The sequence below is a fragment of the Sabethes cyaneus genome, chromosome 2 (genome assembly GCF_943734655.1).
Source record: "Sabethes cyaneus chromosome 2, idSabCyanKW18_F2, whole genome shotgun sequence".
NCBI lineage: Eukaryota > Metazoa > Arthropoda > Insecta > Diptera > Culicidae > Sabethes > Sabethes cyaneus.
In genome coordinates this window covers 136,798,381-136,820,490 of record NC_071354.1, presented here as the reverse complement: position 1 = coordinate 136,820,490, position 22,110 = coordinate 136,798,381, and the positions used below count along the sequence as shown (strand labels likewise).

The window sequence follows — 22,110 nt, the reverse complement described above, 5'->3', positions numbered from 1 at the left end:
TATGAGGAAATTTGTATTTCATTTGTACAGGAGCCCCTCCTCTTAAAGTGGGGAGGGGTCCTAATTCACCATAGAAAATTTTCTTGCTCTCGAAAACCTTCACATGCCAAATTTGGTTGCATTTGCTTGATTAGTTCTCGAGTTATGAGGAAATTTGTATGGAAGCCCCCCCTCTTAAAGGGGAGAGGAGTTATAATTCCTCTTATAAAGAAGGAAGGGGTCTCAATTCACCATAGAATAAATTCTTGTCACCAAAACAAACACCTCATGCCAAATTTGGTTCTATTTGCTTGATTAGTTCTCGAGTTATGAGGAAATTTGTATTTCATTTGTATAGGAGCCCCCCTCCTAAAGTGGGGAGAGGTTCTTATTCATCATAGAAAAAATTCTTGCCTCCAAAAACACCTACATGCCAAATTTGGTTCCATTTGCTGGATTAGCTCTCGAGTTATAAGGAAATTTGTATTTCGTTTGTATAGGAGCCCCCCCCCCCACTTAAAGTGGGGAGGGGTCCCAATTCATCATAGAAAAAAATTTTGTCTCCAAAAACACACACATGCCAAATTTGGTTCCATTTGCTTGATTAGTTCTCGAGTTATGAGGAAATTGGTATTTCATTTGTACAGGAGCCCCTCCTCTTAAAGTGAGGAGGGGTCCTAATTCAACATAGAAAATTTTCTTGCCCTCGAAAACTTTCACATGCCAAATTTGGTTCCATTTGCTTGATTAGTTCTCGAGTTATGAGGAAATTTGTATGGAAACCCCCCCTCTTAAAGGGGAGAGGAGTTATAATTCCCCTTATAAAGAGGGGAGGGGTCTCAAATTACCCTAGAATAAATTCTTGTCACCGAAAACACCCACATGCCAAATTTGGTTCTATTTGCTTGATTAGTTCTCGAGTTATGCAGAAATTTGTGTTTCATTTGTATGGGAGCCCCCCCTCTTAGTGGGGGGAGGGGTCTCTAACCATCACTAAAACCTTTCCTGGCCCCAAAAACCTCTACATGCAAATTTTCACGCCGATTGGTTCAGTAGTTTTTGATTCTATAAGGAACACAGGACAGACAGACAGACAGACAGACAGACAGACAGAAATCCTTCTTTATAGGTATAGATTAGTATTATTCACTTTTAGGCAGACTAATCTCTGATGCCCGTCAACTACTACTGAATAATCAAAAACTTTTAAAACGGTCAAAATATATTTGTTTTTTTAGGAAGTTTTAGCCCTAGGCTTAAGAAACAACTTTTGTTTTAACACTTCTCTGATAGGTAAACATATTTTTTGCAATTGAAAAGAACGAAAAACGTTGTGGGTGAAAAAGGGTCAAGCACCGAAAATCCATCTTGTCTAAACTACCCAGTAAACCATTTGGTTTGTATATCTCGATTGCATCTGAGGTATACGAAATCATATCTGAACGAAAAAGTTATATTTCACGCCATATAAGAGCATATATGTACCAAAGTGGAGGCGATATACGTGCGAAAATTTTGACAACCATTTGTAATTCTATTTTGCGCTGTTTTTATAACACGCAACTAAATACTCCTGAATATATGATATAGATATAATCAAATATTGCAATTGTCTATCCTGCTTTATAATTCACAGTCATGAATTGTATATGAAGACACGCACGACTGCAAAACAACTTATTGTTCACTTCGATTTGACATACTCTAATCATTATACAACTCCAATATGAAAAAGACATGAAAACGATTTAATGTGAACTTTCTATTACGATTTTGTGTTATCTGGGTAATTGAATAATTGATAACTCGTTATATTACCATTCGTTACCAGACTGTAATCTTATCGGTTAGTAGATTTAGTGGTGAATCCAATGGATCGTATTCGATAAGTATCGTTATCTAGTTCCAAAAATTGATCCGAACCATTTACATACATATATATTGATACAGCAAACAATACAGCCCAACAATTTTGTACGGATAGTTCGCTGCAAATAGTAATGCACGCATTTAGACGAATATACCGGAAACCTCGTATCGGTAACTTACCTGGTTTGCTGAAGAATTTGAGTTGGACATGAAAGCTGGCGACTTTTTTCAAACTGAGCAAAATCCACTGACTACTGTGATTTCTTGTTAGGTAGTGATGATAAACCAGCATATTTCATGTCTCTGAAATCGTACAACCGTTGTTTGCAGACACGATTCTCAAGTCATGCTGAATAAGCTTAACATCAAAGTTGATCCCGTCCGAAAAAGAACTGCAATCAGAATTTATCGCAAAGGTCAGATTTTGTGCTCCGCCGTCTGTTTTTGTTGTATCTATCAAATGCATTGCGCTGACCGCTTTTTTCACGTACCAGATTGGGGAATAACTTAACGTATTTATAGTCTGTAAACAAACGATTGTTCTTTTAGGGTAAAACTTAAAAATGAATAACTTACGTGTTATCTTTCTGCCAGTATTAACTGAGCGGAATCCAATTCACTCTATAGAGTAAAAGTAAATATTCAGTTGGACAGATGAAGAGCTGCCAGTATCCGCAGTAAATGCAAGCAAAGATATTCAGCTGTCAAAACAATTCGGGCGCAGACCTGAACAGAATGAGCACATATTCGGTACGACCGGCACCTATAGATCATTACACGGGAGCTCCTAACCACACATTTTTGACAGCACTTGGTGGTTTGTTTACGTGGTGTTAAATTTTGAATTGAGTTTTCTATCTTTGTCCGGCAGATAATGATAGAAATTTATAGTTTTTATTGAAGAGAAAGTGCCTTACATGCATTTTACAGAAATTGATGCAGTAATCCTTCACGAAATTTCAAATCGAAACTGCTGGATGTGACAAAAACATGTAAACAAACCACCAAGTGGTGTCATTTGACGGCAAAATGACGTCATCGCAAAATGATCTATAGCCGACACCGACAGGCACACACTAAACAAAATAAAGTGATAAGAAGGTTCTAAGCGACTGACCCTTGATTACAATTGAATTGATATAAAGCTTCGTGGTTACTTGGGTATCTCGATTGAAACTGAGATATACAAAATCATATCTGATCAAAAAAGTTATATTTCACGCCATATACGAACCAAACCAAAGTGTACCAAAGTGGAGGCAATATACGTGCGAAAATTTTGACAATTATTTGTAATTCTATTTTGCGTAGTTTTTATAACACGCAACTATACTTCTGAATATATGATTAAGATATAATCAAATATTGCAATCGTCTATACCGCTTTATAATTCACACCCAGGTAACCAATAAGCATTAGTATAAGCAGTAAATCAATCGTTTATTAGCATCCCTGGCGTTTTATACTGCAGGTTGCTGTTTATCAGCCTTTTGACTGCATAACCGTTGTAAATTGGCATCCACAATTCTATTTAAATTCTTCTTGTCGGTAACTAGCTGCAAATAAGCATTGTCAGCACTATAAGAGGGCTAGCAGTAAAGTAGCCGCATGTTTTGCCAAAATAGCATTTAAGTAGCATTTAAGGCAACTTAAATGCTTATTGGCTTGCATTTAAATTGGATTGGAAATGCTTATTGGTTACCTGGGCAGTCATGAATTGTATCCAGCTTTTTACGAGCCATAATGGCGGACGTGTTCCTAATATTTGTACAGCATTTTTGACAATTCCCTAACACATCGCACGTTTCCTTTCCGGAAAGAAATGTGGTTTTAAGCGGGGTACGCTGCTGAAAAGAAAACAGCTCAAGAAAAAATCTTGCTATTTACCGAAGAAATTTTGACAACTCCAATGCAAGCAACCACCTGTCATTTTTTCTTGTGGTAATAATTGCGCCGGATATTATTCCGTACGGAAAAGTGACGTTTTAATTCACCTGCATGTAAAACTGCGCCATCTGAACGTGAAATAATATTTCTTATGAAGTGCGTACTGCTTAAGAAATCGTAAACGAAATCGATTTCTTGAGCATTTCTTGTCCTATCTTTTTACCCATTACTTTTCAGCAGCGTACCCCGCTTAACAATTGGCTTATCCGCCCTTTTAAAATGTTGATCGACAATTTTTATATTACATAAACATTGACCCTTGCTCAATGTGATTTGAAATCATTCTTTTCGTGTATAGTGCCCCTGGGCACGAGAAAATTCTCCACTCTACACGGCTGTTGATTTTTTTTCGCCGTTTAGCTACTTCATCGCAACTAAGATGGGGCGAAATTTCGCTTCGCTTTGACAAATAAAAAAGCAGAAGCAAAAAACTGTGAAAAGCAATATGTCAATAAGGAGAATTTTCGTAAACAATCTAATGAAATTGTAAAATACCAAGTGCTTTCCGGCCTACTAGGAGGTGAAAATGCAGCACAACTCCCAGGCGCACTTGTTTCAAATACAGGTAAATAGCTAGAAACGTAGATTCCAACTAGAAATTTTGTCTCAATCGCTGACGATTAGGGCAGATTTTACAGCTTTTTTTTCTTTTTCTTTTTTATGTCATGGCTTTGCTGCGCCGTTCGGAACTGGACACTGGAATTTAATTTGCGGACAATTTCTTGCATAGGTTAAATCTCTAATTAAAACTCTAAAATGTCTGCAGTCGGACGATAAATACCAGGCGCTACTGTTTCTCATTTCGGCCATTAAGCTGTACGTCAAATTTTTGTACAACGACACTCAAGAGCGCATCTATAAGCCGTCAATACTCAAAGAATTGAACAACATTCAAAATGTGATTATTGCAAATTTGTTGAAATCCCGAAATGCTGTTTTAGCACCTTCGTCACTGTCAACCCCTGCATGTGAATTGCAAAGTAGCGTTCGCAATAATGTCCCAGAGGCAAAAGACAGTGATGAAATTTTACTTGTGCATCCTTGCTCGAAATCACTACTTCCACTTACACCCTATGAACTCAATGGAAAACTGCTGCGAGGTGGATTGTTCGACGATATTCCTCTGGTCGGAGCAGTCCGATTTAAACCATGCAAGCGCCTCGGAATAACAAGCAGCTTTGGAAATGTTCAGCTCAATCGCTCCCTGGTGCGATTGATCGCTTCCAGAAATTTCAAACTTTTGTTCAACATGTTTGAGCAAAATGTTTTTCCCACCTGGAAAATTTTCAAAACAGAACGTGCTATTCGAACCCGCACTCGTCCTACAATGCCCGCAATTTGTTACAGCGGAGGATCGTCTCATTCACCTCCCGCAGCTTATATCAAGAAAGAGGATTTTGATTTTGATCCTCCGTATTCAATTGGTGGAGATGATCCATGTTTTGAAGAGCTCAAAGACGACGACGAGGAGCTTTTAATGTTGAAGGAGGATGACGAGGAAGAAGATGACTCAATATCCAACGAAATGTTCTCTGAAGAATCATCCACTAACAATACTTCGCTAATGCTTTCCTCCGACACGAATACTTTGGATACTAATGATTCCAATATGCTGTCTGGAGAGCGATGTAAGGAACAAGTTTATCAGTGTCTTCTCTGCGATAAAAGGTAGATAAATGATGTTAAAAAACTATAACCGTTAGTTCAAATCTTTCGTTTGACTGCAGTTACAGAAAACGGAAATCACTGGTTATTCACTTTAGCCATCATCCCGGTTTTTGCCCTGACTGCGGTAAACAACGAGGTGTAACTTCCGAGGTATGTCAATTCTTAGAAATCCCTTCTATTATTTTTATTTCTATTCAATATTTCCTGGAAACCTAGTAACTATTTAGTAAATATACTAACGCCATTGGCGGAACTAGGGGAGGGGGACTATGAACTATTACGCCAATGGCTGAAACCTGCGGTTTCAAAATGTAATTGGCAAAAGAGATTGTGTCTCAGTCACTTGTACATCGGTTATAATTATAAATTATTGTAGCGAAATGAGAAATGCAAGAAAAAAAATTCGTTTTCTTCCTTTGAACGGCTCTACTCTCTTTGTTAGCTGTCCACCATCCATTTGTAAATCTGTATCCTTTTCGAAAATCCCCGGGAATAAAGAGAGACGATCATTTGTACATCTATCACCGATCCGGCAATTTACATAATTTTTTTTTTATTTAATTCCATTTGGCCGGCCGCCAGCACAGCTAGGGCTATATGTGAATTTACATAATGTAAGACAAACAAAGCCCTCTTTCCTTCTTTGGACTTCCTTCCTATGTTACATAAAAGCAAAGCAGTGGGTATAAGCTTCTTCTAAGATATTTCCCATCTTTATTGACAGACTTTGCAGTCGATTATTAGAGTACAAGACAATTGAGGCGCTAATGCAACGATCCTACTGACTAGCAGAACCGCCAGCCAAAATTCGAAGATACGACGACTGGCTTATTAGACCAGCATCGTACCTTGAAGCTAACTGGGCGGTTTCCATTTTTATATTCCAGTTGCTTGTGTTGTGCATCTCTATTCGCTTCAGTAATTCTTATAATGCAACAAACAAAGCTTTTCTTCCTCATTTTGATGTCGTTGGTCTTGCTACTCCCATGTTAATGCAATTGACCTATCTTGCCCCGTGACGCGTCTTGCCCCACCACCCCCACTATAATCCTTATTAATCCTTGGCTCTAAACTTCCCCTAGATGGTGACCCCCATTTTCGGACCCCCTCATCTTATCATCTAGTCACTTGTACAACTGCCCCTTACTTATTTGGACTACTCCTAATACCAATTTTGATGAAGAACCGTCCTGGCGTTTCGGAGTCATGTTCCTCCCAACCACCCCCCTCCGCTCAGCTTCCTTCTTTTGTCCCGCAGACAGCTATGTATCTATTTGCTCGCCGAAAGTCTCTATGATGAAAAAGCAGAACAAATCCCTTTTTTCCTTATTTTGACATCCCCCTTGTTATAGACCGCCAGCCTCCTTTTTCATATTTCCATCCCCAGTGTACACTCCTACCCGCGCTTCAGGGCTTCTCTCCTATTGTCTCCCACTTGCCAACTTGCTATTTGCGTAACTCCTATCGGTCCAAATGCAAGAGAAAAACTCAACCTCTTTTACTTATTTGAACCTCCTCCCTTTTTGTCAAACCCCAGTGCTGATTCTTTTATGTCAAAGAACATAGCTGTCAAGTTTGGTGGTGAACAGTCGAAGCGTTGTGAAGTTATGGTGGAACATACATACCTTCATCCAAATATACGTTTATTTTTTATGTATGGGTCATTCCACGGTAAATTTTCAGTTTCGACGTACCGTATGGTCGGCATCTACCGCTCATTTAAAAACGATTCTAAGGTAGTTTGTCCATAGCAAATCTAAATTGAAGTGCATGAACCCCAATTTGCGTCATAAGATAGAGAAAACAATTGTGTTTACAAGAAAAATTTATTTGGTTTCTAAATATTTAATAATAGTGACTTTTTTAAAAAAAGTAATGCAATCTCATGACCCCTTTTACCGCTCACTTGAAATATGATGATCTATTCACCGCCCATATGGTTTACTGTTACCAAATAAATAAAACCCGCGTTTTGACACTTGTTTTGGGTTTGGCATTTATAGCAGAATAGAACGCTAATATAAATACTGTTGACTTATTCCACGTTATTTAGTACCGTGCAAGCACCATATTCAAAACAGTGCCTAATTCCAAACAGTTGCAAATTTTTCATAAATATTGACAAAATTCTAGCTATTTAAACAATTTAATCACTACATCTGATGATTTCATATTATTAAAATGGTTTAAATGGCTTAAGTTTTGTCAATATTTAAGAAAAATTTGCAACTGTTCAGAATTAGGCACTGTTTTGAATATGGTGCTTGCACGGTAGAATAGTTTCTAAGTAATCAGAGGTGGGCACCGCTAATCAGCTAACCGCTAAACTTTTAGCCAGCGAGTAGTGCGTTCGTTAGGTTTTAAATGTGTTAGCGCTTTCATTAGCTTCGGCTAAGGTAAAGTGCCACTAAATAAACTACTAGCCGCTAATTTTTGAAAATAATAATAAAAATAAGTGTGCGATTTCTTGCAAATTGATAAAATTGGTCGCTGCTGTTCGGCACGCGAGTAAATGTAGTTCACTCATGACTATTGTACTATTTCCAAAAATTAGCGGCTGGTAGTTTGTTTAGTAGTACTTATATTTATCGGAAGCTAATAAAAGCGCTGGCCTATTTAAAACTTAGCGAACGCGCTACTCGCAAGCTAAAATGTTAGCGGTTAGCTGATTAGCGGTGCCCACCTCTGTAAATAACCAAACCAACAAGTTCGCTTGAGCTAATAATTAATTTAGTCATTTGCATTCGGTTTTAATAAAGACTTGTTTTACGCTCCTCACTATAAAGATTATTTATTTTGGAAATGATCTTTTAAGAATATAGTGGCAATTTATGTTTAATTCGCATCATTAAACATGCAAAATTATTGTTTGTCAATAATTTTAACAATAATGAACCATTTTAAAAAGATATAAGCATTTTTTGTTTGAAATGAGCGATAAATGGAGCTGAGCGGTGAATGACCACCTTATGATAATTGTTTTCGATGAATTATTCGTTTTACGTTCTATGTCTAAAAAATCGACACGAATTTTTTTATTTCGATGTTATCGTTGGAAATCGCAAGATACTATTTTATAAAGTATTGTAACTGAAAAAATCACTATTTTTTCAAATGCTGACTATAAACATAGTATTTAGTATTAAAACTTTGTACTTTGTACCGGTTGTATTCACCATTCCATAGGCTTCCAAAATTAATTTATCATACTTCCTCTTGATTGTTTTTCATTTTTATAAACAGTTGTAATTTTTGCAAACTTGGTACTAATTTTTTCGACATTGTCGGAAAGCTTGAAAAGTGTTCCTTTTATGATTAAAATTCAATAATTGAATTTTTTCTGCATGTAAATGGTATGAAAGTGGTGGGCACCGCTAACCGAAAATTTAGCGTCGCTAACCGCTAATTCGCTAACCGAAAAAGTTAGCTTGCTAATCGCTAAACGCTAATCGATAAACTCAAATTAGCGAAATTAGCGCTAATCGCTAAATGGTCGGTGTTAAATCAGACCGAACCAAGTCGGAAAATTAAAAAAACAATTAATGACAGCAAACCATCAAGAATTTTCTAGGCTACATTTTACGTCAATCAGACTACATAAATGTTGCAAACCGCCAGAGTTATGAGATGATTGCGAACGATTGATAGCTGTAAACCATACGAAGAAGCAAACTTTGAACGCGTTTTTCTCGAAATCAGAATTTTGTCACTTGGTTCGGTTTGATTTAACACCGACCAAAACTAAATTACCCAAAAAATAACCACATACCCCAAATAGCTGTCGACAATTGCTAGTTTTTGGACATAACATATGCAGAAAAAATGAACTGATTTGAGCGATTATGCATTAGGTTACCCAGGCAACTGGTGATGAATCCACCTATGTACCGCCAATACCAGTAACCCTATTGTGTGCAGAAATGATTTGACAGCGTTATCCATTGATTTGCAGCAGCTAGGACGGAAATAGTAAAGCAATTACACTTGATGTTTTGTTCGTACTGCCAACTGCAATCCGGAATGAAGAAGTTGTGCTGATCCGGCACATAGAACATATCCCATCTGGAGAAAGGGTATGTGCAGTAGAAGCTAAAAAGGTACACAGAGAGCAAGGTGCCCTAAGCCTTTCGCACCTTGGGGAGGTCGGAGCCTATAGGTGAAGAAAAACCTCACCAAAATGAACATTATTACGTCGAGATCGGCTATATCTGAGCAGCAGGCAATCAATGGATATGGTGCTACAATGCTAGTACCTCATTAGTGACTAAACCCAGGTAACCAATAAGCATTTCCAATGCAATTTACATGCAAGTCAATAAGCATTTAAATTACCTTAAATGCTACTTAAATACCATTTTGGCAAAATTTGCGGCTACTTTACTGCTATCCTTCTTATAGTGCTGACAATGCTTATTTGCAGCTTGTTACCGACAAGAAGAATTTAAATAGAACTGTGGATGCCAATTTACAACAGTTATGCAGTCAAAAGGCTGATAAATAGCAACCTGCAGTATAAAACGCCAGGGATGCTAATAAACGATTGATTTACTGCTTATACTAATGCTCAAGGATGGAAAAAGTCATTCACTCAATTGAGCATTGCTGATTTACGGTCATAAGCTGTCGAAGGCATAAAGATTACTACCACTAACGCTCAGCAGTGATCCAGACCTTACTGATTCGCTCTGGCTGTTAGCTGTGCACGAACCAGTCTCGAAAGAGAAATGATTCAAAAGGGATATGAAAAAATAGTGATTGAATCAGAACCGACACAATATACAAGATGAACGTAAGCGATGAGAATCGGTTTGAACTTGGTTCACTTACGCTCACTGATCGATCAGTTTTAACTCAATAGTATTCACACTTCTACTATTAAAATATATTGAAATTATTCTCCATATATTTCAAATATTCAAACACTTTGTAACTTATCCAAACCGATGACCGATTGAGAAGATGAGAAGCAAAATAAAATCGGATCAAATTCGCTCAGTGGCTAACGTTTGGTTCGCTTCGTTAGGGTCAGAGAGTGAAATGAACAGAGTAGGCATGATCGCAATCATTTCAGCTCATATTCAACTTGGTTCGTTTGCAACAAATGAACATTTATGCGATGGCATCAAATATATCTTCCACATCAAGTTCCTAAAGAAGGTTCTTCTGTAACTGACGATTCCTTCGGGCTTGCTGTGAACGTGGAGATATGCAGCATAAAGGACTTGCCAGATGTTACCGCCCGAAGAATGTGGTCCTTTGGTCTCGGCCCATTATGCCAAAAGATCACTGGAGGAAATGGACCAGCTAAACATATCGTTGTACTGAACACCGCCAACCCTCCCAGCGTCATCCAGCTGCAAACAATAGAACATATTTGGGCTAATAATTTCGTGGCCAAAACGGAGAACCCAGCTGATCGCTAACGCCACGAAAGAGCTTAGCGATTTAGCGTTTAGCGATCTTATCGGTTTCGCTAACATCCTCCAAAATTAGCGAAAACGCTAGCTCGCTTATCAGAATTTAGCGTCGCTAACTAGCGATTTAGCGAAATTGTGCCCAACACTGATGATAGTAGTTTTATTGGCATTAATATTGAGGGTCTGCCTATCACACCATGTTGAAACAAAATTTAAATCAATTTGCATTTGGTCAGCGATGATAGAATCAAATTTGCCACAAACAATTATCATCTGTGTTCGGGTAGGGAAGTTAATAAATCTCGATAGTAGCTTTTACGCAGCTTCAAAGCTTGTATTGATAAGATAATTTACATAAGATTTTAAGTAACACAATTTTCGCTTACATTTCGTGTTTTCTTTCGTTTTTTATCCGAAATGGTTTCTTCTTCTTTAGCTATTTATTTATTTAACTTGCATGGAATTAATCTTATTTTTAGCTTTAAGAATCGGCTGTTTGCCGTACTATAAGCTTTCATCTGTATAATTAGTTTAGCCACCTGACTGACACCTACCTGACATTTCTCCGTGTGACGTTTATGTACCGTCAGATTGACTGTTACGGGTGGTACCAAACTCACACTGAGTGAAACTGCCCAGCTGTTTCGTAACAATCTGCGAAGCCCATTATTTCAAAGCTTAGGGGGTTCTGCCACGGTAGAGACCTAAAAACGAAACCAAGGAACCTGGCTTGTACTGTGTCAATCCAGTTACTCCAAATTTCGGTATCGGAACTCCATATTAAGCCTGATGTCTCCGGAATGGAACAGACAAGTGAGGAGTACAATGATCGCAAGCAATACGAGTCAGTAAACATTCTGGTAATCCGCATAATAAAGCAAAGGTTTCCATTACCACGTATGTTCGAACGATTAGAAATAATTTCAGATAATCAGCGTAGATGAATTTACAGCCAGGCAGGATAATGAAGCAAACGTCATTGAAGAATAAAGAGAACAGCAGTGGTCTCGGGTTACTCCCTTGTGGAACGCCAGACCTTCAAGTTTAGCTAATAAGATAGAGTGATCGACACGATCGAACGCTACTTTCAGATTATAGTGAAGTCTGTCGTATAAAAACAAAAGGTCAAATTTCGATAACGGATTAACCACCCAGGCTTTGCTTTGCTTTATGCGTCCATGCTTCTAATGCAGTGCGATGTGAACTGCAGCAAATTTGTCGTCGTTGATCTACCAAGGTAGAAGCCATGCTGATCCATGGAGATATACGACTTGTACTCACGTAGTAGTACATTTTCAACTACCGTAAACGCACCTAATTCTGCGCACCCAACATTTCAGTAAAAACTTCCAAATTCCTGCAAATTTTTATCTTAATTAATACATCTAGGAAAATATGTATACTTAAAGCTATTTATTTGAGAATGCTATGATTTTTAAGGAAAATATGCGATGCGCAAAATTAGGTGCGTTTACGGTAGTATCTCAAATAAATTTGATCCAACAAGGAGAGAATTAATTCCTCGATAATTAAATATATCGTGTTTGTCCCCTTCTTTGAACACAGGAAACATAACCGATTTTTTCAATTATCAGGGAATATTACTTGCAGCAACGATTGATTAAATATCATTCTTAGAGAGATACATAGCGCAGTCGTGCATCTTTTCTGAATAATAGATGCGAGATGTTGTCTGGGTGCTTAATACAGAGGGTTTTAATTTTTATAGTCTTAAATACATCCGAAGATTGGAAAAACTAATGTCACTTCACGTTGGAAAAACTAATGTCACGTCACTCGCCTCGCAGAATAAGGGTGATTATGTGTTTTGCGTCCACCAATTTTATTCGTTGTTTGTAGAACAACACAGAAACGTTACGACGGATTGTTTCACGTGAAAAATTAAAACAAATCTATCGAAAACTCGCTATTTACAGGTCAAAGCCCTGCTTCGTCTATGTTTGGTACGTTGAAACGGTATTTCCAGAGGTGGGCACCGCTAATCAGCTAACCGCTAACATTTTAGCTAGCGAGTAGCGCGTTCGCTAAGTTTTAAATGGGCTAGCGCTTTTATTACTTACTTACTTATGTGTCCGGCAGAACAAAGGGATGAAATCAGAGATCTCCACTGCTGACGGTTACCCGCCATGGCTTTTACCTGTCGCCAGGACAGGTTCTCGTCTACAGCTCGGATGTCGTTGGCTAAGCTCCGTCTCCATGAGCCTCTGGGTCTGCCTCTTCTACGCTGTCCTTGTGGATTCCAGTCGAGTGCTGCTCTGCAAACCTCGTTCGCTCCTTTCCTCAAGGTGTGTCCGATCCACTTCCACCTACGCTCACGAATTTCTGTGGCTATCGGCCGTTGATAACACCGAGGATGGAGTTCCTCATTGGATATCCAATTATCAGGCCACCAGGCACGAATAATATATCGCAGGCACCGGTTAATGAATACCTGCAGTTTTTGCGTTGTCTCCGCTGAGACGCACCACGTTTCGCAGGCATACAGCAGTACGGATTTAACGTTTGAATTAAAGATTCGGGTTTTCGTACGTAGAGTGATCTGGTTTGAGCGCCAAATGTTTCGCAGACCTGCAAAGGCACCCCTGGCCTTCCTGATCCGTGTGGCTATATCAGTCTTGGTACCACCATCGGGCGTTGTTTGGCTACCAAGATATTGAAAGACGGCTACCTGCTCAACTTGTTGTCCCGCTACTGTAAAGTTGGTGGAATTGTCAGTGTTCACTACCATAGACTTAGTTTTCGCTACATTGACTGTGAGACCTGCTGCCTGGGAGCTCTCGGAGAGGTCGTCTAACTTGCTCTGCATATCGTTTCGGCGTTGTGCGAACAAGACAATGTCGTCGGCTAGGTCGAGGTCATTTAGCTGCTCCATCGTTAGAGGATTCCAAGGCAATCCTCGATTTGGTCTACTGTCAATTGCTCCAACTAATATCTCATCCATAACGATGAGAAACAGAAGCGGTGATAAAATGCAGCCCTGTCTCACGCCAGCAGTAACCCTTATGGGGTCGGACAATACGCCGTCGTGCAAAACCTTGCACGAGAACGCCTCGTACTGAGCCTCGATGAGATGGACTAGCTTATCTGGAACTCCTCTACGCCTAAGTGCGCCCCAGATGTTTTCGTGATTGAGTCGGTCGAACGCCTTTTCGAAGTCAACGAACACCAGCAGAAGAGAGTCCTGGAATTCGTTGATCTGCTCCAATATAATGCGGAGCGTTGTGATATGGTCTACACATGATCGGCCAGCACGGAATCCAGCTTGCTGCCGCCGGAGAGTAGCGTCGATCTTCTCCTGAATCCGGTTGAGGATTACCTTACAGAGTACTTTGAGACAGGCTTGCTGATAATCGCATCATAACGCCTATTTTTAGTCTTCAAGCAGGAACGCATTCGAAGATTCAATAACGCCTCACTGCTCCAGAATGAAGATAATAATAACACTAGAAAGCTTGCAGCGATGCGACTTGCAAGAGAGTAATGCATAGGCCGAATATTTGTGTTTTATCTTTGCGCTCTCTATTCTTCGCCTTCGGTCCGTTTGCGGTACGAAGCGTACATGATATTCTTCACTCTTCTTCGAATGCTTCGATCTTCATGAAGAAGCGAACAAAAATTTATCACCGAGGCGATGATTAATAGCTTAGTTTAGTTGGCTGCAGATAACGGATAAAATGTAAAAGCAAACTGTTTCCGTATTTTATTTTTGGAAATCTTATAAGATATGTGTATGTATGTATGTGTGAGTGTACGTATGCGCGAGTGTACGTATGTGTGTACTTATAAACGGTTTGCACTCACTTTTCTCAGAGTCGGTAGATAGATTTGGATGATCTTGGTGACAAATGAAAGATCACTATTGAATTTTATATAAGTATATAAGTAAACGTTATTTGAAAACTGTTCTGTTTAAACCTATCAAACGAAAATAAACTATATTTAAACTTGAATACTTAGGAACGTGTATAAAACCGTCAAAACGTGGATAACCAAAACATCTATCAAGTGTCGATTGTATGTATTGATGTATGTATGTGTGCTTGCATGTATGTGTATGAGTATGTGTGTATTTGTGATGCATGTACGTGTGCTTGTAACTTCGCGCAGAATTCGCCAAACCGAACCGGGAATTGTCCGCTAAGCCTTCAGAATTGCCAGGTCGGCCGCGAAGAAATATTCTGAGATGTCAGTTTTGTTTTTCAAAAAGAATCAAACTGATTTTCGAATACGGTCGTTTAAAAATAATCCGTGAAACGTGCCAAAGTCGGTTTGATCTGTAGCTGGTTTATACAAATAGTTACTCGTAGAATTAAAATAGCAAGAACTAGTTTTCCTATACAAATTTCAAACAAATTTTGCGTTCTTGCAATCAACAAAGACTTGCACTGGACAAACAATTATTTATCTCATTCAATTTCATATTGTTTCCGTAGTTACTGATATTTTACATATATTCATAGAGGACTGAAAAAATGATCATCTATGTGATATATTTTCCTAACCATATGAATATATTTGAAATTAATAAAGGTGTTGATAAAATAAATTAACTGGGTGACGCTAAGAAATGTTTACGCACCCCAGGAAGAGAAATATCACTATTGCACCTAGCACATTCTTGAATTATTTTTATTTAAATAAAACCATTGATAACTAAAATTTTAAAACACAGGGGATAGACGTCTATAATTAGACACATTTTTACCAATTTTTGACGTAGGACTACGTCTTTGTTTACTATACTGGGACTGGGTAGCACAAACGAAAGTGTAACGTTTGAATGAAAGATTTCAAATGTTAATAACTACTAAACTACTGAACGAAACTGAACAATATATATGTTGTTAGATAGATAAAATGACCAGCAATTTTATAGGTGGGCGAGAGAGCAATTTTAAGGAGGACGTAGGAGATGGGGCTCCTATCCAAATGAAACACAAATTTCTTCAAAACTCGAGAACTAATCAAGCAAATGGAACCAAATTTGGCATGTAGGGGTTTCAGAAGGCAAGATTTTTTTCTATGCTAAATTGAAACCCTTCCCCTCTTTAAGAAGGGGGGCTCCCATACAAATAATATACAAATTTCCTCATAACTCTAGAACTAATCAAGTAAAAGAAACCAAAATTGGCCTGTGGGGTTTTTTGGAGGCAAGATGTTTTTCTATGGTGTACTGAGACCCCTTCTTCTTCTAAGATGGGCGGGGGGGGGGTCTCCCATACAAATGAAATACAAATTTCCTCGTAACTCTATAGAACTAATCAAGCAAATGGAACCAAATTTAGCATGTGCGGGGTTTGGAGACTTCAATTTATTTTATGATGGTTTGAGACCCCTCACCCCTGTGGTAGGAGGATAAGGACTCTCATACAAATAAAACAGAAATTTTTGCATATGTGCCATATTTTCTGCTATGTAACAAGCGAAAAGCTGTGAAAGTAAACTAGTAAAACCTTCTCGGAGCAAAAGACAGTGAATCGAAAAGACGATGACATTCGTATGGTACGTCATATTTGCGATGAACGTGCTTTGGCTTTAATGTTATTTATAACCAATGGCTTTTTTAAAGGTCAGAAGCGAGTTAAAGTAAGATTATTGAAACATATCATAATCATATTCAACACAATAATCTGTGGGCTGGTCATTCATTACATTTCAAACTTGCATGATGCACACGAGTGATTTTTAAAAGAAATCTGTGGGTCTCAACGGTTGCAGGCGTTCCCAAGTAGTACGCTATAGGTCCATTTAGTTAATGCAACCGAATTACAACTAAAATTAGTCATATTTTGGTTACCACAACAAGTTTGTAATAACCGTGCTAGTAGGGTTGTACTTATGAAACCCCGTCCACGTATTTTCAAAGCCACCATTGCATTCAATGAAGAATTGAATCTGAATATTTCGCTCTGTTCTTTTAAACATTCACTTAAACAATGGCACTCACAGATTCTTATAAACATACATATGCCAGAAATGCAGTTCACATTAGTCTTTGATCTGATTATCTGATATAGTCCTACGTCATCCTTTCGTACAACTCTTAGGGCTGTATACCTTGTAATTTTTTTATGATAGCTACCAACGAGCTCTTCAATTCGTTTTAAAGGTTAATAGTTCGGAAAAGTTAATCGACCCATTCCCCAATCGATTAACTTTTCCGAGAGTTCACTGTATAGGTTTTTGAAATTTTGTTTGGAGGACTAAACTTTTATTCGTTAGTATAGAAAATTTAAAACAACAAGCATAATTATAAACTATTGAAAACAATTATGCTTTTGAAATTTCCAAAGAAGGAAAGGTTAATATTATACTTAATTATTGAATAGAATAAGACTATAATTGGAAAAATATAGTCAGTTTCAGAATTTTAATACAATACATAACAAAAGCCTTCCAGTTGGCTACGTGCTATGGCAGTGGTCTAACAAACCCGTCGTCGCATGTTCAAACCTTGACTGGGGGAGGCTGTAATATCGTAGCACTAGCCTTGCAATTGCTCTGTACTCTAATAGCTGGCTGCGAAGTCTGATGAATAAAAAGCGTGTAACGGCTGAATTTTTCTCAAATTGCGTCAGTTTTTCCATAATGTTGTCTAATATCATCCAATTACAAATGTTACTAAAATTTGAAGAGATCGATAAATTTTCTGTTACGAATTAGAGCTGACTTAATTTTTTCACTAACTGTAGCAATATTATTGACAGTTATTTTAAAAATTAGGAAGACAGTTGGCTGGTGTTAAGTCAGACCGAATTAATGGACAAAACTCTGATTTTGAAAAACGCGCAAACTTCGCTCTGTATGGTTTATACACAGACATATACACAGATCGTTCGAAATCATCTTATAACTCTGGCTGTTTGCAACATTTATGTAGTCTGATTAGAATAAAATTTAGCTTAGAAAATTCTTGATCGTTAGCTGTCATTAACTCATTTTAACTGGTCCGGTTCGATTTAACACCGACCAGTTCATAGCATGAAATAAAAAGTAAAATTGATCAAATGAGACAAGAAAAGCAATTCAAAAGTCGAGTGTACCACCGCATAGAGTAAATTCTATACGCAAATTTGATAATACAGTCGATAATACATCTTTATGGTCACCGAGAATGTTAGTTATGAAGAACTGTCTTTATATGCATAAAAAATATGTAACCTCAGATAAAATACTTAAAGCATATTTCAAAGTAATTTTAATACAGCTGTAACTATTTACAATATATTCTACTAGCTGACCCGACAAACTTCGTATTGCCACAAATTAACCTGTGTTGTACATAAATCATGAATCTCGGATGATCTTTGTCACTTCTCGAGTTTTGCAAGCCCCCCAGTGGGCGGCGCTTCCGACGGCGGGTCAACGGCAACACTCGCGACCGGCTCGTCCTGAATGATCTAGTGTTACTATAGATAGTTTTTGTGGTCTTGTTGTTGATTAATGTTTTATGGAAGAGTCTCGAATTTCTCGAGTTGGATTAGTTTTTGAGTTTCGCAAAAATTTCTGTTTTATTTGTATGAGAGTCCATATCCCCCTACCACAGGGGTGAGAGGTCTCTAACTATCATAAAATAAATTCAAGACTCAAAAATCTCCTACATGCTAAATTTGGTTCCATTTGCTTGATTAGTACTCAAATTATAAGGAAATTTGTATTTCATTTGTATGGGAGCCCACCCTCTTAAAAGGGAAAGGGGTCGTAATACACCACAGAAAAAAAAATCTGCCATCTAAAACTCTCACATGCCAAATTTGGTTCCATTTGCTTGATTAGTTCTAAAGTTATGAGCAAATTTGTATTTCGTTTGAATGGGAGCCCCCCCCCCTCCTAAAAAGGTAAGAAGTCCTAATTCATCATGGGAAAAATGGTTGCCTCCAAATACACCCACATGCCAAATATGGTTCCATTTGCTTGATTAGTTCTCGAATTATGAGGAAATTTGTATTTCATTTGTGTAGAAGCCCCCCCTCTTGAAGTGTGGAAGGATCCTAATTCACCGTAGAAAATATTTTTGCCTCCAAAAACCTCCACATGCCGAATTTGGTTCTATTTGCTTGATTAGTTCTCGAGTTATGGGGAAATTTGTATTTCGTTTGTATTGGAGCCCCCCCTCCTAATGTGGGAAGAGGTCCTAATTCATCACAGAAAAAATTCTTGCCTCCAAAAACACCTACACGCCAAATTTGGTTCCATTTGCTGGATTAGTTCTCGAGTTATGAGGAAATTTGTATTTTGTTTGTATAGGACCCCCCCCTCTCCTAAAGTGGGGAGGGGTCCCAATTCATCATTGAAATAAAAATTGTCTCCAAAAACACACACATGCCAAATTTGGTTCAATTCGCTTGATTAGTTCTTGAGTTATGAGGAAATTTGTATTTCATTTGTACAGGAGCCCCTCCTCTTAAAGTGGGGAGGGGTCCTAATTCACCATAGAAAATTTTCTTGCTCTCGAAAACCTTCACATGCCAAATTTGGTTGCATTTGCTTGATTAGTTCTCGAGTTATGAGGAAATTTGTATGGAAGTCCCCCCTCTTAAAGGGGAGAGGAGTTATAATTCCTCTTATAAAGAGGGGAGGGGTGTCAATTCACCATAGAATAAATTCTTGTCACCAAAAAAAAACACCCACATGCCAAATGTTGTTCTATTTGATTGATTAGTTCTCGAGTTAGGAGGAAATTTGTATTTCATTTGTACAGGAGCCCCCCCTCTCAGAGTGGGGAGGGGTCCTAATTCACCGTAGAAAATTTTCTTGCCCTCGAAAACCTTCACATGCCAAAGTTGGTTCCATTTGCTTGATTAGTTCTCGAGTTATGAGGAAATTTGTATTTCATTTGTATAGGAGCCCCCCCCCCTCCTAAAGTGGGGAGAGGTTCTTATTCATCATAGAAAACATTCTTGCCCCTAAAAACACCTACATGCCAAATTTGGTTTCATTTGCTGGATTAGCTCTCGAGTTATAAGGAAATTTGTATTTCGTTTGTATAGGAGCTCCCCCCCTCTTAAAGTGGGGAGGGGTCCCAATTCATCATAGAAAAAAATTTTGTCTTCAAAAACACACACATGCCAAATTTGGTTCCATTTGCTTGATTAGTTCTCGAGTTATGAGGAAATTTGTATGGAAACCCCCCCTCTTAAAGGGGAGAGGAGTTATAATTCCCCTTATAAAGAGGGGAGGGGTCTCAAATTACCCTAGAATAAATTCTTGTCACCGAAAACACCCACATGCCAAATTTGGTTCTATTTGCTTGATTAGTTCTCGAGTTATGCAGAAATTTGTGTTTCATTTGTATGGGAGCCCCCCCTCTTAGTGGGGGGAGGGGTCTCTAACCATCACTAAAACCTTTCCTGGCCCCAAAAACCTCTACATGCAAATTTTCACGCCGATTGGTTCAGTAGTTTTTGATTCTATAAGGAACACAGGACAGACAGACAGACAGACAGACAGACAGACAGACAGACAGACAGACAGACAGAAATCCTTCTTTATAGGTATAGATTAGTTAACCCTCTAGTGCCCATCCCCGACATTTGGTGGGTTAAGGGCGTTTCACTTTAAATCGTTGTAAATGCTTTACTTCATTTTTGTATATAATTTACACTTATAACTTTTTATTATAGTCTAATCTATGTAATACATTTATAGTTTAATTTATAACTTATAATTTATAATCCGAAAAAAAAATAAAGCTGATAGCATTAAAATATTTGCCGTGATTGTATAATATTTCGATGAACACCATTTAGCGGAAAAGCAATTCTCGGTTGACCATAACGCGGAATACCATTTCGCGGAAAGTACCATACATGCATATAGGAACACACAGACAGACAGAAATACATTTTTCTAGATATAAATTTATTATTTTGCATTTTTGCATTTTTTGAGTTTTTGCCTTTCTACTATGTATATGAAAATATAGTATAAATGTATAGGAATCACTCGGAAAACCGAAAATCGAAAGAAGGCCTGTGGGACGAATGCCAAGTATCATTTGACTCAGATTTTGACGTAGGACTATGTCTTTGTTTACTATACTGGGACTGGGTAGCACTTTGTGAAAACGAAAATAGAAGTGTAACGTTTGAATGAAAGATTTCAAATGCTAATAACAACTAAACTATTGAACGAAACTGAACAATTTATATGTCGTTGGATAGATAAAATGACCAGCAATTTTTTAAGGGTGTAAGAGAGCATTTTTAAGGGGGACGTAAGAGGGGGGCTCCTATACAAATGAAACACAAATTTCCTCAAAACTCAACAACTAATCAAGCAAATGGAACCAAATTTGGCATGCGGGGGTTTCAGAAGGCAGGATTAATTTTCTACGGTGTACTGAGACCTCTTCTCCTTCTGCGAGAGGGGGCTCCCATACAAATGAAATACAAATTTCCTCAAAACTCTAGAACTAATCAAGCAAATCGAACCAAATTTGGAATGTAGGGGTTTCAGAAGGCAAGAATTTTTTCTATGGTAAATTAAGACCCCTTCCTTCTTTAGGAGGGGGACACCTCATACAAATAATATTCAAATTTCCTTATAACTCGAGAACTACTCGAGCCAAAATTGGTTTGTGGGGGTTTTTGGAGGTAAGATGTTTTTCTATGGTGTACTCTGACCCCTTCTTCTTCTAAGGCTCCCATACAAATGAAATATAAAATTCCTCATAACTCTAGAACTAATCAAGCAAATGAAACCAAATTTGGCATGTGGGGTTTTTAGAAGGCAGGAATTTTTTCTATGGTATAATGAGACCCATCCGTCTTTTAACAGAAGGGGGGGGGGGATTTTTTCTATGGTGGATTAGAACCTTTGCTTTCTTTAAGAAGGGGAGATCCCATACAAATGAAATACAAATTTCTTCATAACTCGATAACTAATCAAGCAAATGGCACCAAATTTGTGGGGTTTTTTGGAGGTATGAATATATTTATTTTATGATACTTTGAGGCCCCTCACCCCTGTGGTAGGAGGATAATTCATTACCAATTCAACCTTTATGATGCACACAAGTGATTTTTAAGTGAAATTTCTATGTCTCAAAGGTTGCAGGCATTGTACTTGTGAATCCCCGTCCACGTATTTTCAAAGCCAAGAATTCAAGAATTGAATCTGAATATTTCGATCTTCTCTTTTAAACATTCACTTAAACAATGGCACTCAAAGATTCTTATAAACATACATATGCCAGAAATGCAGTTT

At 38.1% G+C, this 22,110-nt stretch overlaps 1 protein-coding gene and 1 long non-coding RNA gene across 2 annotated transcripts in view; one reads left to right on the top strand and one right to left on the bottom strand.

Annotated features, from left to right (window-relative positions):
• Positions 1–1,721: 1,721 nt before the first annotated feature.
• LOC128737827 (uncharacterized) lies at positions 1,722–2,545 on the bottom strand. Its single transcript, XR_008412051.1, has 3 exons — positions 2,425–2,545; positions 2,029–2,371; positions 1,722–1,967 (listed from the first exon to the last, which is right to left on the bottom strand). It is a non-coding gene; the product is annotated as an uncharacterized LOC128737827 (long non-coding RNA).
• A 1,697-nt stretch (positions 2,546–4,242) lies between these two features.
• Positions 4,243–22,110, top strand: part of LOC128734718 (uncharacterized) — a 34,292-nt gene continuing 16,424 nt past the window's right edge. The window contains exons 1-3 of the mRNA XM_053829034.1: positions 4,243–4,361; positions 4,527–5,464; positions 5,524–5,614. Of these exons, the coding sequence (XP_053685009.1) occupies positions 4,323–4,361; positions 4,527–5,464; positions 5,524–5,614 (1,068 nt within the window). The 5' untranslated portion in view covers positions 4,243–4,322. The remainder of the gene's footprint in view (positions 4,362–4,526; positions 5,465–5,523; positions 5,615–22,110) is intronic.